General features: G+C 42.7%; 1 protein-coding gene and 1 long non-coding RNA gene across 4 annotated transcripts; both read left to right on the forward strand.

Moving 5' to 3' along the window:
• The first annotated feature begins 1,695 nt into the window (after nt 1–1,695).
• Nucleotides 1,696–18,073, forward strand: LOC123743383 (uncharacterized). Its single transcript, XR_006770142.1, has 2 exons — nt 1,696–2,457; nt 17,826–18,073. It is a non-coding gene; the product is annotated as an uncharacterized lncRNA (long non-coding RNA).
• Nucleotides 4,969–16,370, forward strand: LOC123723759 (zinc finger protein 239). 3 transcript variants are annotated; one of them, XM_045719738.1, is made up of 4 exons: nt 4,969–5,183; nt 6,092–6,127; nt 14,281–14,461; nt 14,875–16,363. In XM_045719738.1, exons 2-4 carry the CDS (start codon nt 6,119–6,121, stop codon nt 15,738–15,740), a joined length of 1,056 nt encoding a protein of 351 aa, XP_045575694.1. In that variant the 5' UTR covers nt 4,969–5,183; nt 6,092–6,118; the 3' UTR covers nt 15,741–16,363. The 3 variants fall into 3 exon arrangements, with proteins under 3 accessions (XP_045575694.1, XP_045575695.1, XP_045575693.1); XM_045719739.1 differs by having other exon boundaries at nt 14,903–15,174; XM_045719737.1 differs by lacking the exons at nt 4,969–5,183; nt 6,092–6,127 and adding an exon at nt 8,765–11,778 and having other exon boundaries at nt 14,875–16,370.
• Nucleotides 18,074–23,079: the final 5,006 nt, after the last annotated feature.

Here is a 23,079-nt window from a genome sequence, read left to right on the forward strand (position 1 = left end):
TGTTTTAAATCTACCTAGGATAATTTGGCGCTTAGGCGGTCCCTCTGGTCATGATTAAAACCTGCACTGTGTACAATGATAAAGCCAAAGGGTATCATGTCACACAGATTTAATTTGGTCTTGATTAGGCCAATTCCAAAACTGTTCTTTGCTATTAGTTAACATAATATATATATATACACTGCTCAAAAAAATAAAGGGAACACTTAAACAACACAATGTAACTCCAAGTCAATCACACTTCTGTGAAATCAAACTGTCCACTTAGGAAGCAACACTGATTGACAATACATTTCACATGCTGTTGTGCAAATGGAATAGACAACAGGTGGAAATTATAGGCAATTAGCAAGACACCCCCAATAAAGGAGTGGTTCTGCAGGTGCTGACCACAGACCACTTCTCAGTTCCTATGCTTCCTGGCTGATGTTTTGGTCACTTTTGAATGCTGCCGGTGCTTTCACTCTAGTGGTAGCATGAGACGGAGTCTACAACCCACACAAGTGGCTCAGGTAGTGCAGCTCATCCAGGATGGCACATCAATGCGAGCTGAGGCAAGAAGGTTTGCTGTGTCTGTCAGCATAGTGTCCAGAGCATGGAGGCGCTACCAGGAGACAGGCCAGTACATCAGGAGACGTGGAGGAGGCTGTAGGAGGGCAACAACCCAGCAGCAGGACCGCTACCTCCGCCTTTGTGCAAGGAGGAGCAGGAGGAGCACTGCCAGAGCCCTGCAAATTGACCTCCAGCAGGCCACAAATGTGCATGTGTCTGCTCAAACGGTCAGAAACAGACTCCATGAGGGTGGTATGAGGGCCCGACGTCCACAGGTGGGAGTTGTGCTTACAGCCCAACACCGTGCAGGACGTTTGGCATTTGCCAGAGAACACCAAGATTGGCAAATTCGCCACCGGCGCCCTGTGCTCTTCACAGATGAAAGCAGGTTCACACTGAGCACGTGACAGACGTGACAGAGTCTGGAGACGCCGTGGAGAACATTCTGCTGCCTGCAACATCCTCCAGCATGACCGGTTTGGCGGTGGGTCAGTCATGGTGTGGGGTGGCATTTCTTTGGGGGGCCGAACAGCCCTCCATGTACTCGCCAGAGGTAGCCTGACTGCCATTAGGTACCGAGATGAGATCCTCAGACCCCTTGTGAGACCATATGCTGGTGCGGTTGGCCCTGGGTTCCTCCTAATGCAAGACAATGCTAGACCTCATGTGGCTGGAGTGTGTCAGCAGTTCCTGCAAGAGGAAGGCATTGATGCTATGGACTGGCCCGCCCGTTTCCCAGACCTGAATCCAATTGAGAACATCTGGGACATCATGTCTCGCTCCATCCACCAACGCCACGTTGCACCACAGACTGTCCAGGAGTTGGCGGATGCTTTAGTCCAGGTCTGGGAGGAGATCCCTCAGGAGACCATCCGCCACCTCATCTGGAGCATGCCCAGGCGTTGTAGGGAGGTCATACAGGCACGTGGAGGCCACACACACTACTGAGCCTCATTTTGACTTGTTTTAAGGACATTACATCAATGTTGGATCAGCCTGTAGTGTGGTTTTCCACTTTAATTTTGAGTGTGACTCCAAATCCAGACCGCCATGGGTTGATAAATTGGATTTCCATTGATTATTTTTGTGTGATTTTGTTGTCAGCACATTCAACTATGTAAAGAAAAAAGTATTTAATAAGATTATTTCTTTCATTCAGATCTAGGATGTGTTGTATAAGTGTTCCCTTTATTTTTTTGAGCAGTATATATATATATATATATATATATATATATATATGAGCATAAATATGAGCATAAATATGATACTGTAAGTTTGTAATATTGATGGGGGCACCAAAATGATTTTTATTTTTCAAGTGAATTTCTGCTTTATACCTGGTATGTCAAATTGCAGTATGTTTCTTTTGTAAATTTACTTTTTTTATAACACACAAATGCTATCAAGAATTTATGTCTGTCTATGTGGGAAGAGCTTTGCTCTAGCTTCCGCCCTGATTAGACACCAGCGAACACACACACAGGACAGAAGCCTTAGATATATGTGGGAAGAGCTTTGTTAATTTAGGACCAATGAGACAACACCAAAAAGCACAAACATGGCATGTTTCATCTCCCTCCTATCCGACACCAGTTCCAGATCCCTAAATAAAGGATCAGTAGAAAACATCTAGTGAACAGTCATATCCATCTCCTATTGTTAAACAGTTGACTTAGTCTGATCACCATGGTAACCTCTGTGCAGCATAATATGCAGCTCTGATCTAGGATCAGGTCTCCCCTGTGTCTATGTAATATCACACATTGGGATCTAAGTGGATAAATATTATAGAAAATGTCATAGTGAACCTGTTTGTGTGGGGGGATGTTGATAATTGTATCTTTCATATACTTATGATTCTATTATTATTAAATGTCATTATGTAGAATAATGTTTCAACAATAGGTGCATATTCATGTATTCAATTGATCAATAAATGAAATCCGTTATCTTCTGAACAAGAAGTTATCACTTTATTTTTATAATAATATCTAAATTGATTAAAATGCTCCTTGAACTGATCAATAATACTTTGGACAATAATATCCATGAGGTCAAGGAAGGAACTATGCATGTTGTGTCTTGTAACAACGGTTAATGTAATAACTTTTAGATTTATAATGTAATAAAACCGGTAAATGTAATATCTTGTTGGTTAATATGATAAAATGTTGGATTGTCGTAATAACTTTCTACATTTAATGTAATAAGTTACATTATGTGAGTAACAACTTTTTTTTAATGAGTAATGTAATAATTTCAACCGATCATGTAATAACTCCTAAACCAATGTTTTATGTGTTACTTCACTAACGTTAATGCACATACCACCCTCCACCAATTACAAACCTATGCACCTGTACTCACACACAAACACACACTCTAATCCTCAAAATTGTATTTGTCACATACACATGTTTAGCAGATGTTATTGCGGCTGTAGAAATGCTTGTGTTCCTAGCTCCAACAGTCCAGTAATATCTAAAAAAATACAACAATACACACAAATACAAAAGTAAAATAATGGAATTCTTGAAATGTACACACATGTACATTCATACACATACATTGATCAGAAATAAACTGAATGAATCTGTAGGCCTTATATTCAATGAGTCAGGGGGCTCGGTTGTCTCACTTGGGGTGAAAATGTCTCATAGTGTTTTTTTTGAAGGTCTATGTCCCTGGAGTTGAAAATGTGTTCTATCATTGCAGCAATGGTAGCTTTCTGTGTTTTATCACTATTTCTATTCATCCCTCGATCCCATTCAGTTTTCCCATAGAGGTTTTACCCTATGACAACGTCAGCATACAGTACATCAGGTTATTACTCATGTTTACCCTTTAATCATATATCATTGGAAATATTAGATTCATAGCTATCCATCAGACACATCTTCAGAATGTTCAGATTGACAGAAATTTGATATTTGACCTCTAGTATGCATATCAAAATTAGCTGTCATAGCTTTTAAAAGAAAATTATACATTTAAACTTTGTTTGACAAGTGGTTCTGAAAAGTCATAAATTACCTTTCAAAAGTGTCCAGGCCTCGGGCGGGGAGAACCCCCGACCGGACCCCCACCCCCACCCCACGCCTCAGAGGACTCTGATGTTTCCAGATAGAAACATAAAATAGACAAACATACTTTGATAATGTAATGTGTTGTCAGTTGGATGAAACAGGACCAAAATACACATTAGGAAAAGGTGAAGATCATTGAAGTAAGTTAAAAAGAGCAAGGGACCAAGTATGGACAGATGCCAGAAGAAGGTGAAGAGTGAAGAACATTTTGACTCTGACTCCAATATTATGTGAATGCTAAAGACCCATAATTGTATCAATGAATCTAGCAAAAGTAGCGAGCCTTGAGTCACCACTCAGAATACTATAGGATGCAAGTGTCTAGGTTTACCGTTATGCATTCATTAAAAGACTAAGGGACAACAGCTAATATCTTGCAATCAATGACCTAGCATTAAAGGTAAGAATCTCTGGATTAACTATCTAATGTAAGCTAAATGTAGTAATAAATAAATTGGCAAACTTTTTTTAAATTGACAATTCTGTGACCTGTCATGGGCAAGATTTGAAATGACACAATACCTGTTAGCAAAGGTGTCAGCTGGAGATGTGCAGGAGCTTCCAGGGATTTCTAGTCTTGCATGGTCTACTTTTATCCTAATTTGCATTTGCGACATTTGAGTGTAATAGAGACGGTTATATTGATACAAGTCACCTTGTCCAAGAGAGATTGAAATGGTTCTCAAAACGTCTCGCCAGGGTAAGCCTATGGAAAATCCCCTATGGGAAAAGTGAATGGTGGAAAACAATTGGAACCATTTCCCTGTTTGGCCACTAGGTTTTATGGGTATTATGACTCGTCCACTGTGGGGCTCTATAGCGAGAAATAGTAATGGCATCTTTCTATAGGCACAAATTTTGCCATGGTTCGTTGGACCATGGCAAAATGGGGAAAATGAATGGCGGTTTTGTATGCTGTTTTGATAAATGCCAAAAATAAGGACTGTTGTAAACACAGGTTTAGGAGATCTTGTTCGTTTTGTTCATCAATCTTTATCAGCTATCCTTTATGCAATAAAAAAGCATTTCAATCACATAAAGGATTCATAATTAATAAAGGTCATATTAACTGACTGCTATTATCTCATAGAATAAACGTATAAGATCTCCTTAGCCTGTCCTGACCCTATTTTGGGCGTTTAATCCAAAACCCACATTTTCCCCCTTCATTTTTTTCCCTCAAGGATGGCTGAACGAGCCAAAAGTAACTAATTTTCGAGTATTAAAACAACAAGCTGGCGAGATCTAAAGCTCTGTATAGCTCGACATTGACATGATTGGTTGACGGTAAGTGGGGGCGGTACTTCCTGTATAAACACAAGCTCCGTTCCTTGACTACTTCCTTCCAGCAGTGTGTAGCAGGGAGATTCATAGATGTGAGACGTGTGCAGGAGGACCTGAGCGAAATTAATGTGTAGTATTCATGGAACAAGTTGTGTGTGTAAACTATAGGGTTACACATGGTGCTGGAGATCCTGAGGATCTCCAGAGGATTCCTGTGATTACGCCGATGTCAATAGAGAGTGATAGGAATAACATGCTTCAGTAAGTTTTTTTTGTTTTGTTGGGGCGTTCATAGCTATGGTTGTCAACTGTACCGCAGGAATAGAATGTAAAACACAGTGGATATATGTTGTGGTGGCAGCTGCAGAGAAGTATTTGGGTGTACAATATTTTACTGCAGAGTTCCAAGGTGTTTTGAACGATAATATCCCGTCCTCCCAGGCTGCTGGCCTGGTGTAGGAACAGAGGGACAAAGTAGTGGAATAATGAGGTTGTAATGGGTGTAGGGTTAGTTGGTTTTTCACTAAGTGCAATGAATTAATACTACAGAATAGTAGACTGATACACAGCAAATACACTTGATGGATGTATGAACCTATAACAATTGTTTATGGCGGACCGCCATAATACCAAAAGAAAGAAGACCACTTCCTTCTCAACTGATTTGAGGCTGCTCCGTGAAACGGAAGTATAAATGCACTGACTACTGCGGAGGTTGCATTGCTGTAAGGGCTGCATGGCCACTGCGGACGTCGGATTGAACATACTTTGGGTTTTACTGGTTCGGTACACGGATAGCGCTGCTGTAATCAGTTTGGTATTTTATAGGCTTCCCTTACTGGGCCTCAGACAATTAAAACTATCTGGAATCTCGAAGAGGACGTTGTTCCAACAGACTCTCGGGTAGAGTTAGACGATAACAGACATCAGGATTCTTGGTGAATAGGGTGTTAAACGTTTTCCTGACTTTAATAGATCAGGTAAGATCTTATCCAGGATCTTATTAGCTTACATCGGACATTTATTTGTCACAATTTTAAATCTAGTTTTGATATTTAAAAGGACGTGTGATTGCTCTGGTCTAGGTGTTCTTTATCTGAACGTTGTAGCAAAGAAAGTAACTAGTGTAGGCTAGCTACAGATTTACTGTCACGTTTTTTTATTTTAAGAAATGTTGAAGAAAAAATAGCTTCAACATGGATCGGGTAAGTTTGGTTTTATTTTATTAACAGTATGCCTACTGTGGTGTATAACATGTCTAGGCCTGCTTTTCGTCATCTTTGATCTTCCTTTTCCATTTGAACAGCTGGACAAAATAAACAATCATGGTAATTAAAAACTTGGGATATTTTGTTTGCTCTAACCTGTTCGTTCATATGCTTTGGCACAGACGTGACAAGAAGACAGTGGCAGAATAAATTCAACCACACCTTTTTGTTTTAATCATAAAACCGGAGAGCAACATCTTTCATGTTAGGTTAACAAAACATGTTGCATGTAACAAACAGTTACATGACCTACAGAATGGTCAAGCAAGTGAATGGTTTGCATGTTTTCAGACTACTAAATAACTATTGAATTATTGTTAACGCAAAGAAAACAGGCGCTGCCTCCACTATTCAAGCACCATTTCAACATCATCTAATCATTCAATCAAATGTATATATAAAGCCCTTTTTACATCAGCCGATGTCACAAAGTGCTGTACAGAAACCCAGCCTAAAACCTCAAACAGCAAGCAATGCAGGTGTAGAAGCACGGTGGCTAGGAAAAACTCCATAGAAAGGCCAGAACCTAGAAAGAAACCTAGAGAGGAACCAGGCTATGAGGGGTGGCCAGTCCTCTTCTGGCTGTGCCGGGTGGAGATTATAACAGAACATGGCCAAGATGTTCAAATGTTCTTAGATGACCAGCAGGGTCAAATAATAATAATCACAGTGGTTGTAGAGGGTGCAACAGGTCAGCACCTCAGGAGTAAATGTCAGTTGGCTTTTGAGATAGAGAGAACTTAAATTCACATTGGTTAAGACAGAAGAAATAATCCAGATATAACAGACTGACCCTAGCCCCCCGACACATATACTGTTGCAGCATAAATACTGGAGGCTGAGACAGGAGGGGTCGGGAGACACTGGCCCCATTTGGACGATACCTGCGGACAGGGCCAAACAGGCAGGATATAACCCCACCCACTTTGCCAAAGCACAGCCCCCACACCACTAGAGGGATATCTTCAAACCACCAACTTACTACCCTGAGACAAGGCCGAGTATAGCCCATGAAGATCTCCCCCACGGTACAAACCCGAGGGGGGCGCCAACCCGGACAGGAAGATCACGTCAGTGACTCAACCCACTCAAGTGACGCACCGCTCCTAGGGAAGGCATGGAAGAACACCAGTGACTTAGCCCCCATAATAGGGTTAGAGGCAGAGAATCCCAGTGGAGAGAGAGGAACCGGCTAGGCAGAGACAGCAAGGGCGATTCGTCGCTCCAGTGCCTTTCTGTTCACCTTCACACCCCTGGGCCAGACTACACTCAATCATAGGACCTACTGAAGAGATGAGTCTTCAATAAAGACTTAAAAGGTCACGACCGAGTGTTACGGGAATTAAGTTATCAATATTCTTAAACCGAACTTCAATTTAACTACTCAGTTTGTACCAGAAGGTGTAAGGTTCCGGTTGAAAGAAACAGACTGAGACCCAGCTAACAATGGTCAGGACGTTTATTTATGAGAGCTCTAAAATCCATACAATGCACAAAGCCTTTTATATTACCACACACACACCCAAATGAACTCTCATCAGTAGAGAACTCCACCCCGCTTTAGGCGGCTGTATTTTTCCACAGTACACATACATTCATTATCAAACCTTGCAACCTGTCTTCTAATCTCCTGCCAGCTAAGCCTTTCTCAGGCCGTTGTTTCTCTCTCTAACTTAGGGAGGCCTCTTCTCCTGTTCCTTTCCCAAGGTTGTCGTATCAACTCTGCCCTGCTTTTGAAGTAGTAACAGTGTCCTAGTCTTAAAAAGTCTACTCACACACATCATTGGATTATAGTCTTTAACACATTATTATTTCTAATACATTTCAACAGGTTATATGGTTTCTGAGTGAAATCATTTAGTCAAACCTTTAATCATATAATTTCCATTACACCGAGTCTGCGTCTCTCACATGGATAGGCAGACCGTTCCATAAAAATGGAGCTCTATAGGAGAAAGCCCTGCCTCCAGCTGTTTACTTAGAAATTCTCGGGACAGTAAGGAGGCCTGCGTCTTGTGACCGGAACGTACATGTGGGTATGTACGGCAGGACCAAATCGGAAAGATGGATAGGAGCAAGCCTGTGTAATGCTTTGTAGGTTAGCAGTAAAACCTTGAAATCAGTCCAAGCCTTAACAGGAAGCCAGTGTAGAGAGGCTAGCACTGGAGTAATATGATACAATTTTGGAGTTCTAGATTATAGCAGCCGCGTTTAGCACTAACTGAAGTTTATTTAGTGCTTTATCCGGGTAGCCGGAAAGTAGAGCATTGCAGTAGTCTAATCTAGAAGTGACAAAAGCATGGATACATTTTTCTGCATCATTTTTGGACAGAAAGTTTCAGATTTTGTGTGATGTTACGTAGATGGAAAAAAGCTGTCCTTGAAACATTCTTGATATGTTTTTAATCACCTATGTTTAGTCTACTACAGTGACAACTAAAATATACAAACAATCAGACGTGCAACTTTCACTGGGGGCGGGGAGACATGTCCCCCCACATTCTGAAATAGCTTTTTTGTCCCCCCCAATGTTAGAATTGGAATGTGATACAAAACGAGGCAACGGTGTGCTTTAGGACCATGATAGAGGTCGGGTAGGCTGTTTGGAGTGTTTATCCGACTGGATAAAATGTTTTAAATATATGTCCCCCCACTTATAAAACCAAAGATGCTCCCCTGCCAAAAACGATTTAGTTCAATCAACCTAAGCTGAATAGGATGCGTCTATCCATGGTACTGATTTCTGTGTGTGCTTGCAAATATAAAATAAAAATAACATGTTGACTCACCCAACTTGTAGAGAAACGCTAATGCCATCCTCATCTTTCATGTTCCCTGAACGGTCTATTAGTCAGTCATACAGTACACACTTTTTTAGTTTTTGTTGTCTTAGTCTTCCTGGCTAAGATAAAAATGACTGTCACCACAATTATTATTTTCTATTTTATTGTCATATATTTCATTATATTCTAGTAGTGTGTTCAGAATTTCTTGCTCCTACTTAGCTAAAAAGAATTAGCGGATTAAAATGTCACTAGCTTCCATAAAGTGACCATTGGACTGAAATGTTTGACTAACCTTGTAGGTGCCACAGTTTTTATTACATTTATAATTTATCAATATCACGTGCACATTTCTGTCCATTAAGAACCAACAATGTGCTACCTTTTTTGTAGTATTTCTGACAATGCTAACTTAGAACTCTGAAATTTGGCTGAAACTATCTAACCTGGTCAGCAACTTGGATGCTTGGCAGCAATACAGCTGCTATTAGCTAACGTTAGATGCTTAAGCAGCTAGCCTCTGCAGCTAGGTAGCTAACACAAGTCAGCTGGAAGCTAGCTAGCTAGCTAACGAAAAGGCAAAGAAAGGTAGCTAACTATAATTGTGAACCATTTAAGATCTAGAGTTATTACAGTCTCATAGCAGTGGGTGGAGTGGCGTTTCGCAGGCGATTCGTACGGCAGTTATACAGGACAGTTGGTTGCTGTTTCTCAGGAGCATGGTGGTGCAGTTACTGCTTTTTGGAGGGAGCAAGTCATTCAGTGGATGGTCATCACCAGACGCACTGCAGCCTGCTCTGCAGTGAGGGGAGCTGTGGTTGGACTGCTTCACCTCTGGAGATGATCAAGGCCCTCCTCTGCACCCTGTCTAGTTGGGCCTGCTGCTTTTTACTGCATCCAACTAACAGCACTCCACCGTATTCCAGACAAAGACCAGTGTATTATAGACTGTGACCAGATCTTCAGTGGCTATGCCATTTCTGGAAAGAACAGTCAAAAAGTGCAGGCCTTTTGAGGCCTTCCTCACTGACTGCTCCACGTGTCGCCACTGAGTTTCGAGTCTAACAGAAAACCAAGATACTTAGGTGTTGTTACCACTGTTACTTCCTGTCCTAGGATTAGTGGTGCAGGTTGTGGATGGTCTCTAGAAAAACATATCCCAATTTCCACAGACGTTTTCCCATTCAGGAGCATGTTGGATGTGGCCCACTCTTCCAGCTGCTTTGCCTCAAAGCCCATGGAAATGTCCTCTTTGATGCTGGTTAATGGTATGACTCGGGACAGCCCTACACTGTCTGCATACCCAGTGTCCAGAGTGTCACTGAAGACAACTTTTTGGGTGGACATGTGAAGGAGAAACAGATATGGTGAGGCCACGCCCCCTTGTGGCACAACAGAGATCACCTCTGACCAAGGGCTAAAAGTGCCATTTGCCATCACCCTCTGCCTTCTTCCTGTGGTGTAGCTGTGGAGCCAGGCTAGTAACCATCACCCTCTGCCTTCTTCCTGTGGTGTAGCTGTTGAGCCAGGCTAGTAACCTTGGACACAGTTCAATGTTAGACAGATGTTGCAGGAGCTTTGCGTGATCTACTCGACCAAAGGCTTTGGACATATCAGCAAGTAACACCCTCACCTTGTTGGGTTTTTTTTGGAGTCTAGCAGTCAGCCAGGAGTGTGTGTCTTTCACAAGGGCGGTAGTAGTGCCAGACTTTGGTAGGTAGGCAGGCATACTGATTTGTGCACTCAGATAAAACTGTTGGCATGAGTTTTCTTTTAATTAAGTTCTCCTGGATTTTTCCAAGGCATGACGTTAGAGAGATGGACCTTCAGTCACTCGTTGTACATGGGTTTGACACTTTAGGTATAGGACATTCTGATCACATCGACAGTGTTGATGAGATAATCCACAGTGTTCTACCGAAGTGTTTTCTCATTTGCCCGTGGTGGATGGTAGAGTATTCTCACGAACAGAGTTGAAACTGAGTTTGGGAGTCGTTTAGGACGGAGCCGACGCCACATACACTCAAATTCCTCTTTCTCTGGGTCAGTTCTTCTCTTTGCCTGCATACTGTGGTTCACATACATAGCCACATCCCCTCTCTGGACCTGTCATTTCGGAACAGCTGATAGTTATATATGAAAATAGATTAATCTGGGATATTTTCGTGGGCCCAAGTTTCAGTGACGCATCCAATGTCTGCATTTACTGATTTGAAGAAGCAGTTCAACTTCATCCACTTTGTTTTTCAATGATCTTGGATTACAAACAAGCACATTCGGGGTCTCTGGGGCATTCTGGGACGTCTTTGTGACGTCACGTAATTCAGTTAGAATTCTGCATTCACGTGAGTGATTGTGTTTTTGATGTGTTTTAGGTCTGTTACCTTCTATTGTCAGTATTTTGCTCCCTCTGCCCTTACCAGCTGTAGTCCATCTCACCCGGCTTTTTACGCGCATTATCCCGAAGCACTAAAGTTTGTCTCGGATATGCGGTGCCAGTGGAGGTGCATGTTTTCGTCAAACCATAGGAAATGTGATGAGTATTCCACAACGTTTGTACAGTTCATCGTTGTCAAAGTCATGCTTAATCCGTTAAAAGAGCAAGGAACAGTATGCAGTGCGTCACAAAAAATGAAAAAACAACACAAACATTGTAATACGTGTTACTCTCGGGCGGCTGCCTGGAAGCCCCACAGCATTGAACTACATCAGTTCAAAACAAAATTGTCACACTGCTACCTTAGAGTGCATGCAACGCAATGGACTTCTGCAACGGTAGCTAGCTACTCCATAGTCCAAGCTACAGTAAGTGCTAGCCATATTTCACTGTCAGACAGGACACAACTCAAACTGTAGCTGAGGAAACAAATCAGATTGTATTGGTCCATACACATACATATCAGATCTTATTACAGGTGTAGCAAAATGCTTGTGTTCCTAGTTCCAACAGTGCAGTAATATCTAACAATTCACAACAATAACGTTGCACAAATTTAAAAGAATGGAATTAGGAAATATATACATATTAGGACGAGCAATGTCGGAGTCCACAGTATAAATACAGTACATTCATAAGTGTGTGGACACCCCTTCAAATTATTCGATTTGGCTATTTCAGCCACACCCGTTGCTGACAGGTGTATAAAATTGAGCACACAGCCATGCAACCTCCATAGACCCACATTGGCAGTAGAATGGCCTTACTGAAGAGATCAGTGACTTTCAATGTGGTGCCGTCATAAGATGCCATCTTTCCAACAAGTCAGTTTGTCAAATTTCTGCCCTGCTAGAGCTTCCCCGGTCAACTGTAAGTGCTGTTATTGTGAAGTAGAAATGTCTAGGAGCAATAACGGCTCAATCGAGAAGTGGTATACCACACAAGATCGCAGAATGGGACCACCGAGTACTGAAGCGCGTAGCGCATAACAATCGTCTGTCCTCAGTTGCAACACTCCCAACCGAGTTCCAAACTGCCTCTGGATGCAACGTAGGCACAACTGTTCGTCGGGAGTTTCATGAAATGGGTTTCCATAGCTGAGCAGCCGCACACAAGCCTATGCGCAATGCCAAGCGTCGGCTGGAGTGGTGTAAGGCTCACCGCCGAACGACAAATCTGGGTTTGGCGGATGCCAGGAAAAGCTAACTGCCCCAATGCGTAGTGTCAACTGTAAAGTTTGGTGGAGGAGGAATAATTGTCTGGGGCTGTTTGTCATGGTTCTGTCCCTTAGTTCCAGTGAAGGGAATTCTTTACGCTACAGAATACAATGACATTCTAGACGTTTCTGTGCTTCCAACTTTGTGGCAACAGTTTGGGGAACGCCCTTTCCTGTTTCAGCATGACAATGCCCCCGTGCACAAAGCAAGGTCCATACAGAAATGGTTTGTTGAGATTGGTGTGGAAGAACTTGACTGGCCTGCACAGAGCCCTGACCTCAACCCCATCGAACACCTTTGGGATGAATTGGAACACAGACCGCAAGCCAGGCCTAATTGCCCAACATCAGTGCCCGGCCTCACTAATGCTCTTGTGGCTGAATTGAAGCAAGTCCCTGTAGCAATGTTACAACATCTGGTGGAAAGACTTCCCAGAAGTGGAGGCTGTTATAGCAGCAAATGGGGGACCAACTCCACATTAATGCCCATGATTTTTGAATGAGATGTTCAACGAGCACGTGTCCACATACTTTTGGGCATGTAGTGTATGTGATGGGATTCTCGTGGAAATTCAACACAGGGACACTCGAAGTCAATCTTAAATGAATGAAGGTTTTTTTATCAGCATGCTGGAGAGGTCAAAGTCAAACTTAGAAGTATAAAGTACCGTTCTGAAGGTAGCTCCCTCGGCAGTCCCGTTAGATCTCTTATATACTGGTTACAGATACGTTACATAGTCATCGTTCATAGGGTTGGTTCTGGCATGTCTGGCACCATCTCCTGTCTTAACTTATAGAACATATTCTGGGCGTTCTGCCAGATGATCCTAAGGAGGGGGTCATACCAAATCTGTGCTGATCAACAGTGGCCAAACTAACAACTCTGCCATTTAACCGGCTTCATTGTATTTACTAGCCCATGTGTTAGATATCTGTCAACGGACATTCCAGTGGTGTGGGGGACGGGGCTAATGCCCCCCAAACCTTGATTTTATATAAATGTATAGGATTCATAACTCTGCAACGCTTTAGGCTAGAACAAGCTGTAAAAGGCACCAGAAAGACATGGAAGGTGAAACCAAATAATTGTTGGATTTGGCTATAAATACTACATCATAATGAGCAGCAGTAGGTCAGGTGTTTGTTTTTCCTCTCTGGTTATTTGGACAAATCACGATTTCGCATCCTCCGAATTTTGGAAAGGGGAGGGGACATTCGGCCCGTATCTTGAAAGAGAGGGTGGAGCTCTTCATTCCAGCATTTGTTAAGCTCTCATCCTAACACGTATGAACCCAGAACTAAATTGTGCGGCTGACCAATTACGTGAGACATTAGTTCTGTGTTAACCAAGATTAACTCAGGGGTGAAAGATGTGTTCAACTCCAATGAATACTCAATCAAAGGTTCTGAACATAAGACGGGGCATTACAAGTGTTACACGTTTTTACATTAGTAAAAAAATATACCACTTCCATTTGTAAAATGGCCCAAAGTGATTTGAAAACTGTACATTTGTGTAAAGTAGTGAATGACTGCATACTTCAGGAGAAAGGAGGTATTATAAGGATGCACCAATCAATCAGAGATTTAGACTAAAGTACTCAAATATTTGGTCTAATGATATTCTATGTACAATACTTCCTGTGGTCTCCAGGACAGAGCTATCCCGTCCCCCTCCACCATACCGGAGTCCCCTGGTCACAACTCTCCTGGTAGTGCCTTACTGCTGGGTCTGAAGAGGGTGTCTGTGAGGCTGGTCGACTGCAGGAAAACACCAGGGAAGAGTGGAACTGTGAGAGAAGGACACGAGGAGGAGGGAGATTTGATTTCATCAAGTAAGAACAATGGGGCGTGTGGATGAGACCACAATCTGCTTCTGCAACTTCTGTTAATTGATTTATAAACAGTAAAACACTCGGGCTAGTTAATTGTCAATCAAATTTTGTGAACAGAGGGTGGTGTACCTAATAAACTGCCCACTGAGTGTATATTGATGAAAAGAGAGACAGGTAGTCTTGTGTTTAAGAGCGTTGAGCCACAAATTGAAAGGTTGCTGGTTTGGATCTCTGAGCCGACTTGGTGGAAAATCTGTCTGTGCCCTTGAGCAAGATACTTAACCCTAATTGCTCCTGTAAATCACTCTGGATAAGATCGTCTGCTAAATAACACTTCAAAAAAAATTTGTTATAGTATTTGTTTATGGACCCATATTTCCGAAATCTAGTTATTCAATGTCTTTGTTTCACAGGGGACACTCCTAACCGTCGTTCTCTCAGTGGCAGGTGCTTATCATCTGGGGATTCTCAACCACATGTTGCTGACGAGACAGAGAAGAGTCTTTCCAGATCAGAACATCTCAAGAAACATCAGCAGAGAAGTACAGGGAAGAAACCTCACCACTGCTGTTCTGACTGTGGGAAGAGTTTCACAAGCCGGAGTGACTTCATTATTCACCAGCGGATTCACACCGGAGAGAAACCATACTGCTGCTCACAGTGTGGGAAGAGTTTCGCTGCTTCTAACACCTTAAAATCTCATCTGAGAATTCATACAGGAGAGAAACCTTACCCCTGCCTTGATTGTGGGAAAAGCTTTTCGTATTTGGGAGCCCTAAACATACACAAGCTAACACACACTGGAGTGAAGCCTTATAGCTGTGATCAGTGTGGGAAAAGCTATGCTGTATCAGAAGCCCTAACTATACACCAGTGCATACACACAGGAGAGAAGTCTTATAGCTGTGATCAGTGTGGGAAGGGCTTCAGTCAATCAGCGCCCCTAAATTCACACCAACGAACACACACTGGAGAGAAACCTTATAGCTGTGATCAGTGTGGGAAGAACTTTGCTCTAGCTTCCTCCCTGACTAGACACCATCGAACACACACTGGAGAGAGACCTTATGTCTGTCTATGTGGGAAGAGCTTTGCTCTAGCTTCCACCCTGACTACACACCAGCTAACACACACTGGAGAGAAGCCTTTTAGCTGTGATCAGTGTGGGAAGAGCTTTGCTATAGCTTCCTCCCTGACTAGACACCATCGAACACACACTAGAGAGAAACCTTTTACCTGTGTTAAGTGTGGGAAGAGCTTCAGTCAATCAGGACCCTAAATTCACACCAGCGAACACACACTGGAGTGAAACCCTATGTTTGTCTATGTGGGAAGAGCTTTGCTTATTTAGGGCAAATGAAAAAACACCAGAAAACAAAAACGTGCTGTATTTCCTCTCCCTCCTACCTGTCACCGGTCCCAGATCCCTAAATAAAGGATCAGTATAAAAAATCTAGTGAACAGTCATATCCATCTCCCATTCTTAAACAGTTGATTTAGTCTGATCACCATGGTAACCTCTGTGCAGCATAATATGCAGCTCTGATCTAGGATCAGGTCTCCCCTGTGTCTATGTAATATCACACATTGATCTAAATGGACAAATGTTATAGAAAATGTCATAGTGAACCTGTGTGGGGGGGGGATGTTGATAATTCTATCGTCTTTCATACAGTGCCTTGCAAAAGTATTCATCCCCTTGGCATTTTTCCTATTTTGTTGCATTACAACCTGTAATTTAAATGGATTTTTATTTGGATTTCATGTAATGGGCATACACAAAATAGTCAAAATTGGTGAAGTGAAATGAAAAACATTACTTGTTAAAAAAATTATAATAAATAAAAAATATAAGTGGTGGGTGCAGATGTATTCACCCCCTTTGCTATGAAGCCCCTAAATAAGATCTGGTGCAACCAATTACCTTCAGAAGTCACATAATTAGTTAAAGTCCACCTGTGTGCAATCTAAGTGTCACATGATCTCAGTATATGTATGTATGTGTATATATATATATATATATATATATATATGTATGTATGTATGTATGTATGTATGTGTGTATGTGTATATATATATATATATATATATATATATATATATATATATATATATACACACACACACCTGTTCTGAAAGGCCCCAGAGTCTGCAACATCATTAAGCAAGCGGCACCATGAAGACCAAGGAGGTCTCCAAACAGGTCAGGGACAAAGTTGTGGAGAAGTACAGATCAGGGTTGGATTATAAAGAAAATACCTGAAACTTTGAACATTCCACGGAGCACCATTAAATCCATAAAAAATTTAGAGAATATGGCACCACAACAAACCTGCCTAGAGAGGACTGCCACCAAAACTCACGTGCCAGGCAAGGAGGGCATTAATCAGAGAGGTCAACAAAGACACCAAAGATAACCCTGAAGGAGCTGCAAAGCTCCACAGCGGAGATTGGAGTATCTGTCCATAGGACCACTTTAAGCCGTACACTCCACAGAACTGGGCTTTACGGAAGAGTGGCCAGATAAAAAGCCATTGCTTAAAGAAAAAATAAGCAAACACATTTGGTGTTCACCAAAAGGCATGTGGGAGACTCCCCAAACATATGGAAGAAAGTACTCTGGTCAGATGAGACTAAAATTGAGCTTTTTGGCCAGCAAGGAAAACGCTATGTCTGGCGCAAACCCAACCCCTCCCATCACCCAGAGAACACCATCTCCATGTTTTTCATCGGCAGGGACTGGGAAACTGGTCAGAATTGAAAGAATGATGGATGGCTCTAAATACAGAGAAATTCTTGAAGGAAACTTGTTTCAGTCTTTCAGAGAGTTGAGACTGGGACGGAGGTTCACCTTCCCGCAGGAGAATGGCCCTAAGCAGACTGCTAAAGCAACACTCAAGTGGTTTAAGGGGAAACATTTAAATGTCTTGGAATGGCCTAGGCAAAGCCCAGACCTCAATCCAATTGAGAATCTGTGGTATGACTTAAAGATTGCTGTACACCAGTGGAACCCAACCAACTTGAAGGAGCTGGAGCAGTTTTGCCTTGAAGAATGGGCAAAAATAGAGACATACCCCAAGAGACTTGCAGCTGTATTGACTTTGGGGGGGTGAATAGTTATGCACGCTCAAGTTTTCATTTTTTTTGTCTTATTTCACTATAAGAAATATTTTGCATCTTTTAAGCGGTAGTCATGTTGTGCAATTCAAATGATACAAACTCCACAAAAATCTATTTTAATTCCAGGTCGTAAAGCAACAAAATAGGAAAAATGCAGAGGGGGTGAATACTTTCACAAGCCATTGTATACTCATGATACTATTATTATTAAATGTCATTATGTAGAATAATGTTTCAACAATAGGTGTATATTCATGTATTCAATTGATCAATGAATTCCATCCATTCCTTATCTTCTAAAGAAGAAGTTATCACTTTAATTTTATATTTTTATAATATGTAAATTGATTAAAATGATCCTTAAACGAATCCATAATACATTGGATAATAATATCCATGAGGTCAAGGCAAGAACTATGCATACTGTGTCTTGTAACAACGGTTAATGTATTAACTTTTAGGTTTATAATGTAATAAAACTGGTAAATGTAATATCTTGTTGGTTAATATGATAAAATGTTGAATTGTTATAGTAGTAACTTTTTCCATTTAATGTAAAAAGTTACTTTATCAGGTGAGTAACAACTTTTTTTAATGAATAATGTAATAACTTCAACCGATCATGTAATAACACCTAACCCAATGTTTTATGTTTTACTTCACTAATGTTATTAATGCACATACCACACTCCACCAATTACAAACCCACACACACAAGCCTATGCACTTGTACTCAAACACAAACACACACTCTAATCTTCAAATTGTATTGGTCGCATACACATATTTAGCAGATGTTATTGTGGGTGTAGAAATACTTGTGTTCCTAGCTCCAACAGTGCAGTAATATCTAACAATACACAACAATACACACACATCTAAAAGTAAAAGATTGGAATTCTTGAAATATACACGCCTGTACAATCATATATATACACACACACACATTGATAAAAAACAAACTGAATTAATCTGTAGGCCTTATAGTCAATGAGCCAGGGGGCTCGGCCGGGCTGACTTGGGGTGAAAATGTCTCATTGTGATTTTTTTTGTCCCTGGAGTTGAAAATGTGTTCTATCATACACATCAGAATGACCTGTTATTTATTTTAAAAGAAAATTATACATTTGCAACTTTTTTTGACAAGTAGTTCTGAAATGACCTTGAAAAAGTGGCCAGGCTTCACGTGGGGAGACCCCCTGACCGTACCCCCACCCCATCATGTGCTACCACCTCCACCCTGACTACCACTCCTCGGAGAGGTCACTACACTCCTCAGAGGACTTTTCAGATAGAAACATAAAATAGACAAACATACTTTGATAATGTAATGTGTTGTCAGTTGGACAAAACAGGACCAAAATACACATTAGGAAAAGGTTAAGATCATTGAAGCAAATTAAAAGAGTAACGGATCAAGTATGGACTGTTACCAGAAGGTGAAGAGTGAAGAACATTTTGACTCTGACTCCAATATTATGTGAATGCTATAGGCCCATAACTGTATCAATGAATCTAGCAAAAGTAGCGAGCCTTGAGTCACCACTCAGAATACTATAGGATGCAAGTGTCTAGGTTTACCATTATGCATATATTAAAAGACTAAGGGACAACAGCTAATGTCTTGCAATCAATGACCTAGCACAGACCAGAAACAGCTTTGCCGCCCTGGATCCAGAGGTTCCAGCGCCTTCGTCTGTGGTGGCTTCCCAATCAAGATCGGATCCGGAGGTACCTGCGTCTTCATCCTCGGTTCTGTCTCCCTCTCCGGTGGCTTCTTCCTCGGGTTCAGATCCTCGGAGCTCCCAGCCTCACCAGACCTTGAGACTGCCTGAGAGACCGGCCATTCAACATCACCAGCTGTCATCATAGGCAGCCCCCTGGTGAGAAAGATCTCTGTCCCAAAGGAAAAAACCCTGTGCTACCCAGGAGCACGAGTACAGGATATAACAAGGCTGCTTCCGACTGTTCTACCACAGATGCCGGGAGCTGACACTGTCGTAGTCCATGTGGGGTCAAACGACATCAAGAGGGCTAGCTCGGAACATTTAAAAATAGATTTTAAAGAACTGATTTTTGCATTAAGACTCCAAAAAACGGCCAATAATTTCAGGTCCAGTACCATCGCTGGGCCGCGGGTGTGAAAGACTCAGCAGACTGCTGGCATTACACATCTGGCTAAAAGACTACTGTAGCTCTGCTGGAGTCACTTTTATTGATAAAAGACAGAAGATACTCTACAGGAATGACGGAGTCCATCCAAATCATCTTGGCTCCTTGACTCTGTCCACGCATTTCAAGGCTGCATTGAAACAATGACTGGTAAATGATCCAAGACCAGCTCAGTTAATCCGTACCATTGTGACAATGAGTCGTCATAATGCTGCATCAAATGTACATGATCTTAGGGGCATTGGCAAACACAATGTAAGTCATTTAATTTATGTACCCCTAATTGCACTGAATACATCTGTTTATCCTCCTGCTATTGTAGGCAGTAATCATGAGCCTATAAACCAGAGTTACACTGTTAGCACTAAGGCGGTGTGCAATAGAAGGAATGCAGCTCACCCTGCACTATCAGCTCCAATGTAAATAACATGAGTAAGTCTACCTCTGATAAGCTTCCCAGTAAAGCATTAAAAACAATCAAGCAACCCAGAAAAGTGTTAAAAATAGCCCATATTAACTTATGTAGCCTAAGAAACAAGGATCCATGAAGTCAATAACTTGCTTGTAACAGATGCCATTCATATTCTAGCTCTGAAACTCACTTAGATAATACCTTTGATACAGTGGTAGCAATACATGGTTATAATATCTACCGAAAAGACAGAAATGCCAACGGAGGCGGTGTTGCGGTCTATATTCAGAACCACATTCCTGTAAGCTTAGAGACGATCTAATGTTAAATACTGTTGAAGTAATATGGCTACAGATTCATCTGCCTCACCTAAAGCCCGTTCTTGTGGGAAGCTGCTATAGACCACCAAGTGCTAACAGTCAGTATCTGGTATGTGATATCAACAGAGAAGTATATTTTCTGGGTGATTTAAATATTCACTGGCTATCATCAAGCTGCCCACTCAGGAAAAACGTCAAACTGTAACCAGTGTCTGCAACCTGGATCAGGTTGTCAGTCAACCTACCAGGGTAGTTACAAACAGCACAGGAATTAAACCATCAACATGTATTGATCACATTTTTACTAACGCTGAAGATATTTGATTTAAAGCAGAATCCAAATCCATAGGATGTAGTGATCACAATATAATAGTACTACATGGAACTCTATTCCACATCAAGTAACTGACGCAAGCTGTCACAGTTGTCGTAGTGGAGAGAAGACCAATACGCAGCGGGTATGTGGATACACGCAGAGCATCCACAGTGAAAAAACAATAAATGATACTCACGACAAGAACAGTTTTGCAGGCTATCAAACGCAGTGCAAAAACAACTACCCACAACCCCAAAGAAAAACACACACTACTATATAGGACTCCCAATCAAAGGCAACTCAACACACCTGCCTTCAATTGGGAGTCCAATCACCAACACAACACAACACACAAAAAACCTGCCACGTCCTGACCAAAACTAATACAATTGCTCCCTCTGCTGGTCAGACGTGACAGTACCCCCCCCCCCCCCCTCAAGGTGCAGACCCCGGAATGCACCTTAAAAAAGAAAACACAAAAAAAATCCCCAATACCCCAACAAAACCAATAAACAATAACCCCTAAACAATAAGGGAGGGAAGGGAGGGTGGCTGCCGTCAATGACGGCACTATGCTACACCCTCCCTCCCCAACCCACCTATCCTGGAGGTGGCTCAGGTGCAGGACGTGGACCTCGCTCCACCTTTGGCGTCGCCCACTTCGGTGGCGCCCGATAGCTGCGCCGGGCAGACGGGCCACTCGGGCTGACCCTGGCAGACGGACCACTCTGGCTGGGCCGAGGACATGCGGGCCACTCGGGCTGGGCCGGAGGACAGGCGGGCCACTCGGGCTGGGCCGGAGGACAGGCGGGCCACTCGGGCTGGGCCGGAGGACAGGCGGGCCACTCGGGCTGGGCCGGAGGACTGGCGGGCGGCTCTGGCGACTCTTGACTGGCGGGCAGCTCTGGCGACTCTTGACTGGCGGGCAGCTCTGGCGACTCTTGACTGGCGGGCAGCTCTGGCGACTCTTGACTGGCGGGCAGCTCTGGCGACTCTTGACTGGCGGGCAGCTCTGGCGACTCTTGACTGGCGGGCAGCTCTGGCGACTCTTGACTGGCGAGGCTGGGCTGACGCACTAGACGCCTGATGCATGGGGCTGGTACCGGACGTGCCAGCCTGGAGACACGCACCTCCATGCTAGTGTGTATAGCGGGAAACACCGGACCGTAGAGGCGCACTGGCGGTCTTGAGCGCAGGGTTGGCATCACCCCTTCAGGCTCGATGCTTCCTTCGCCCTGGCACATGCGGGGCACTGGTACTGTGCCTACCGGCCTGAAAATCCCAGGCCTCACCACAGCCCCAGCCCCAAAGCACGGGACCTGTCCAGTCTGTCTCTGCCCTACAAGGGTACGGGGAGCTGGCCTGGGGCTCCAATCTTGCACCGCCAAATAGCCCTTGTGCCCCCCCCAAAGAAATGATTGCCTCTCGGGTTCTACCTGCCTCCCAGGCAGGTTGTCACAGTGGACCCGCAACTGCTCCCATGTCCAGTCAATCCTTTCCTCCAATACTTCCAGCGACCAGGATGCCATCTCCTCCCGAGTGCGCTGCTTCCAATAGTCCTCCTTGACTTCCCTCTGTCCTCTTCTCCGCTGCTTGGTCTTTTTGTGGTAGGTAGTTCTGTCACAGAAGTTGTCGTAGTGGAGAGAAGACCAAGGCGCAGCGGGAATGTGGATACTCATATTTTAACCCGTACGGGACGGACATCCAGCGAAAAATCCTATCGCCATTAGCATAACAAAATGTAATAATTTTTCTTTTCATTTTTTTTCAAATTATATCGTTTTATAGATAGACCTCTCCTGAATCGAACCACGTTGTCCGATTTCAAAAAGGCTTTACAGCAAAAGCAAAACATTAGATTATGTTAGAGGAGTATATCGTAAAAGTAGCCACATAGCCATTTTCCGACCAACCACATGCATCACAAATAACCAAAAAACAGCTAAATGCAGCACTAACCTTTGACAATCTTCATCAGATGACACACCTAGGACATCATGTTACACAATACATGCATTCTTTTGTTCGATAAAGTTCATATTTATATATAAAAACAGCATTTTACATCGGTGCGTAACGTTGACTAACTATTTTCCCTCAAATGCATCCGATGAAACAGCGCTACAATTTACTAAATTACTATTCGAAAACATTTTTAAAATGTAATATTGTCATTCTAAGATTTATAGATGAATATCTCTTGAAAGCACCTGTAATGCCAGATTTAAAAATAACTTTACTGGGTAATCACACTTTGCGATAAAAGGGGATGCGATAC

This window comes from Salmo salar, chromosome ssa06 (genome assembly GCF_905237065.1).
Source record: "Salmo salar chromosome ssa06, Ssal_v3.1, whole genome shotgun sequence".
NCBI classification, from domain to species: Eukaryota; Metazoa; Chordata; class Actinopteri; order Salmoniformes; family Salmonidae; genus Salmo; species Salmo salar.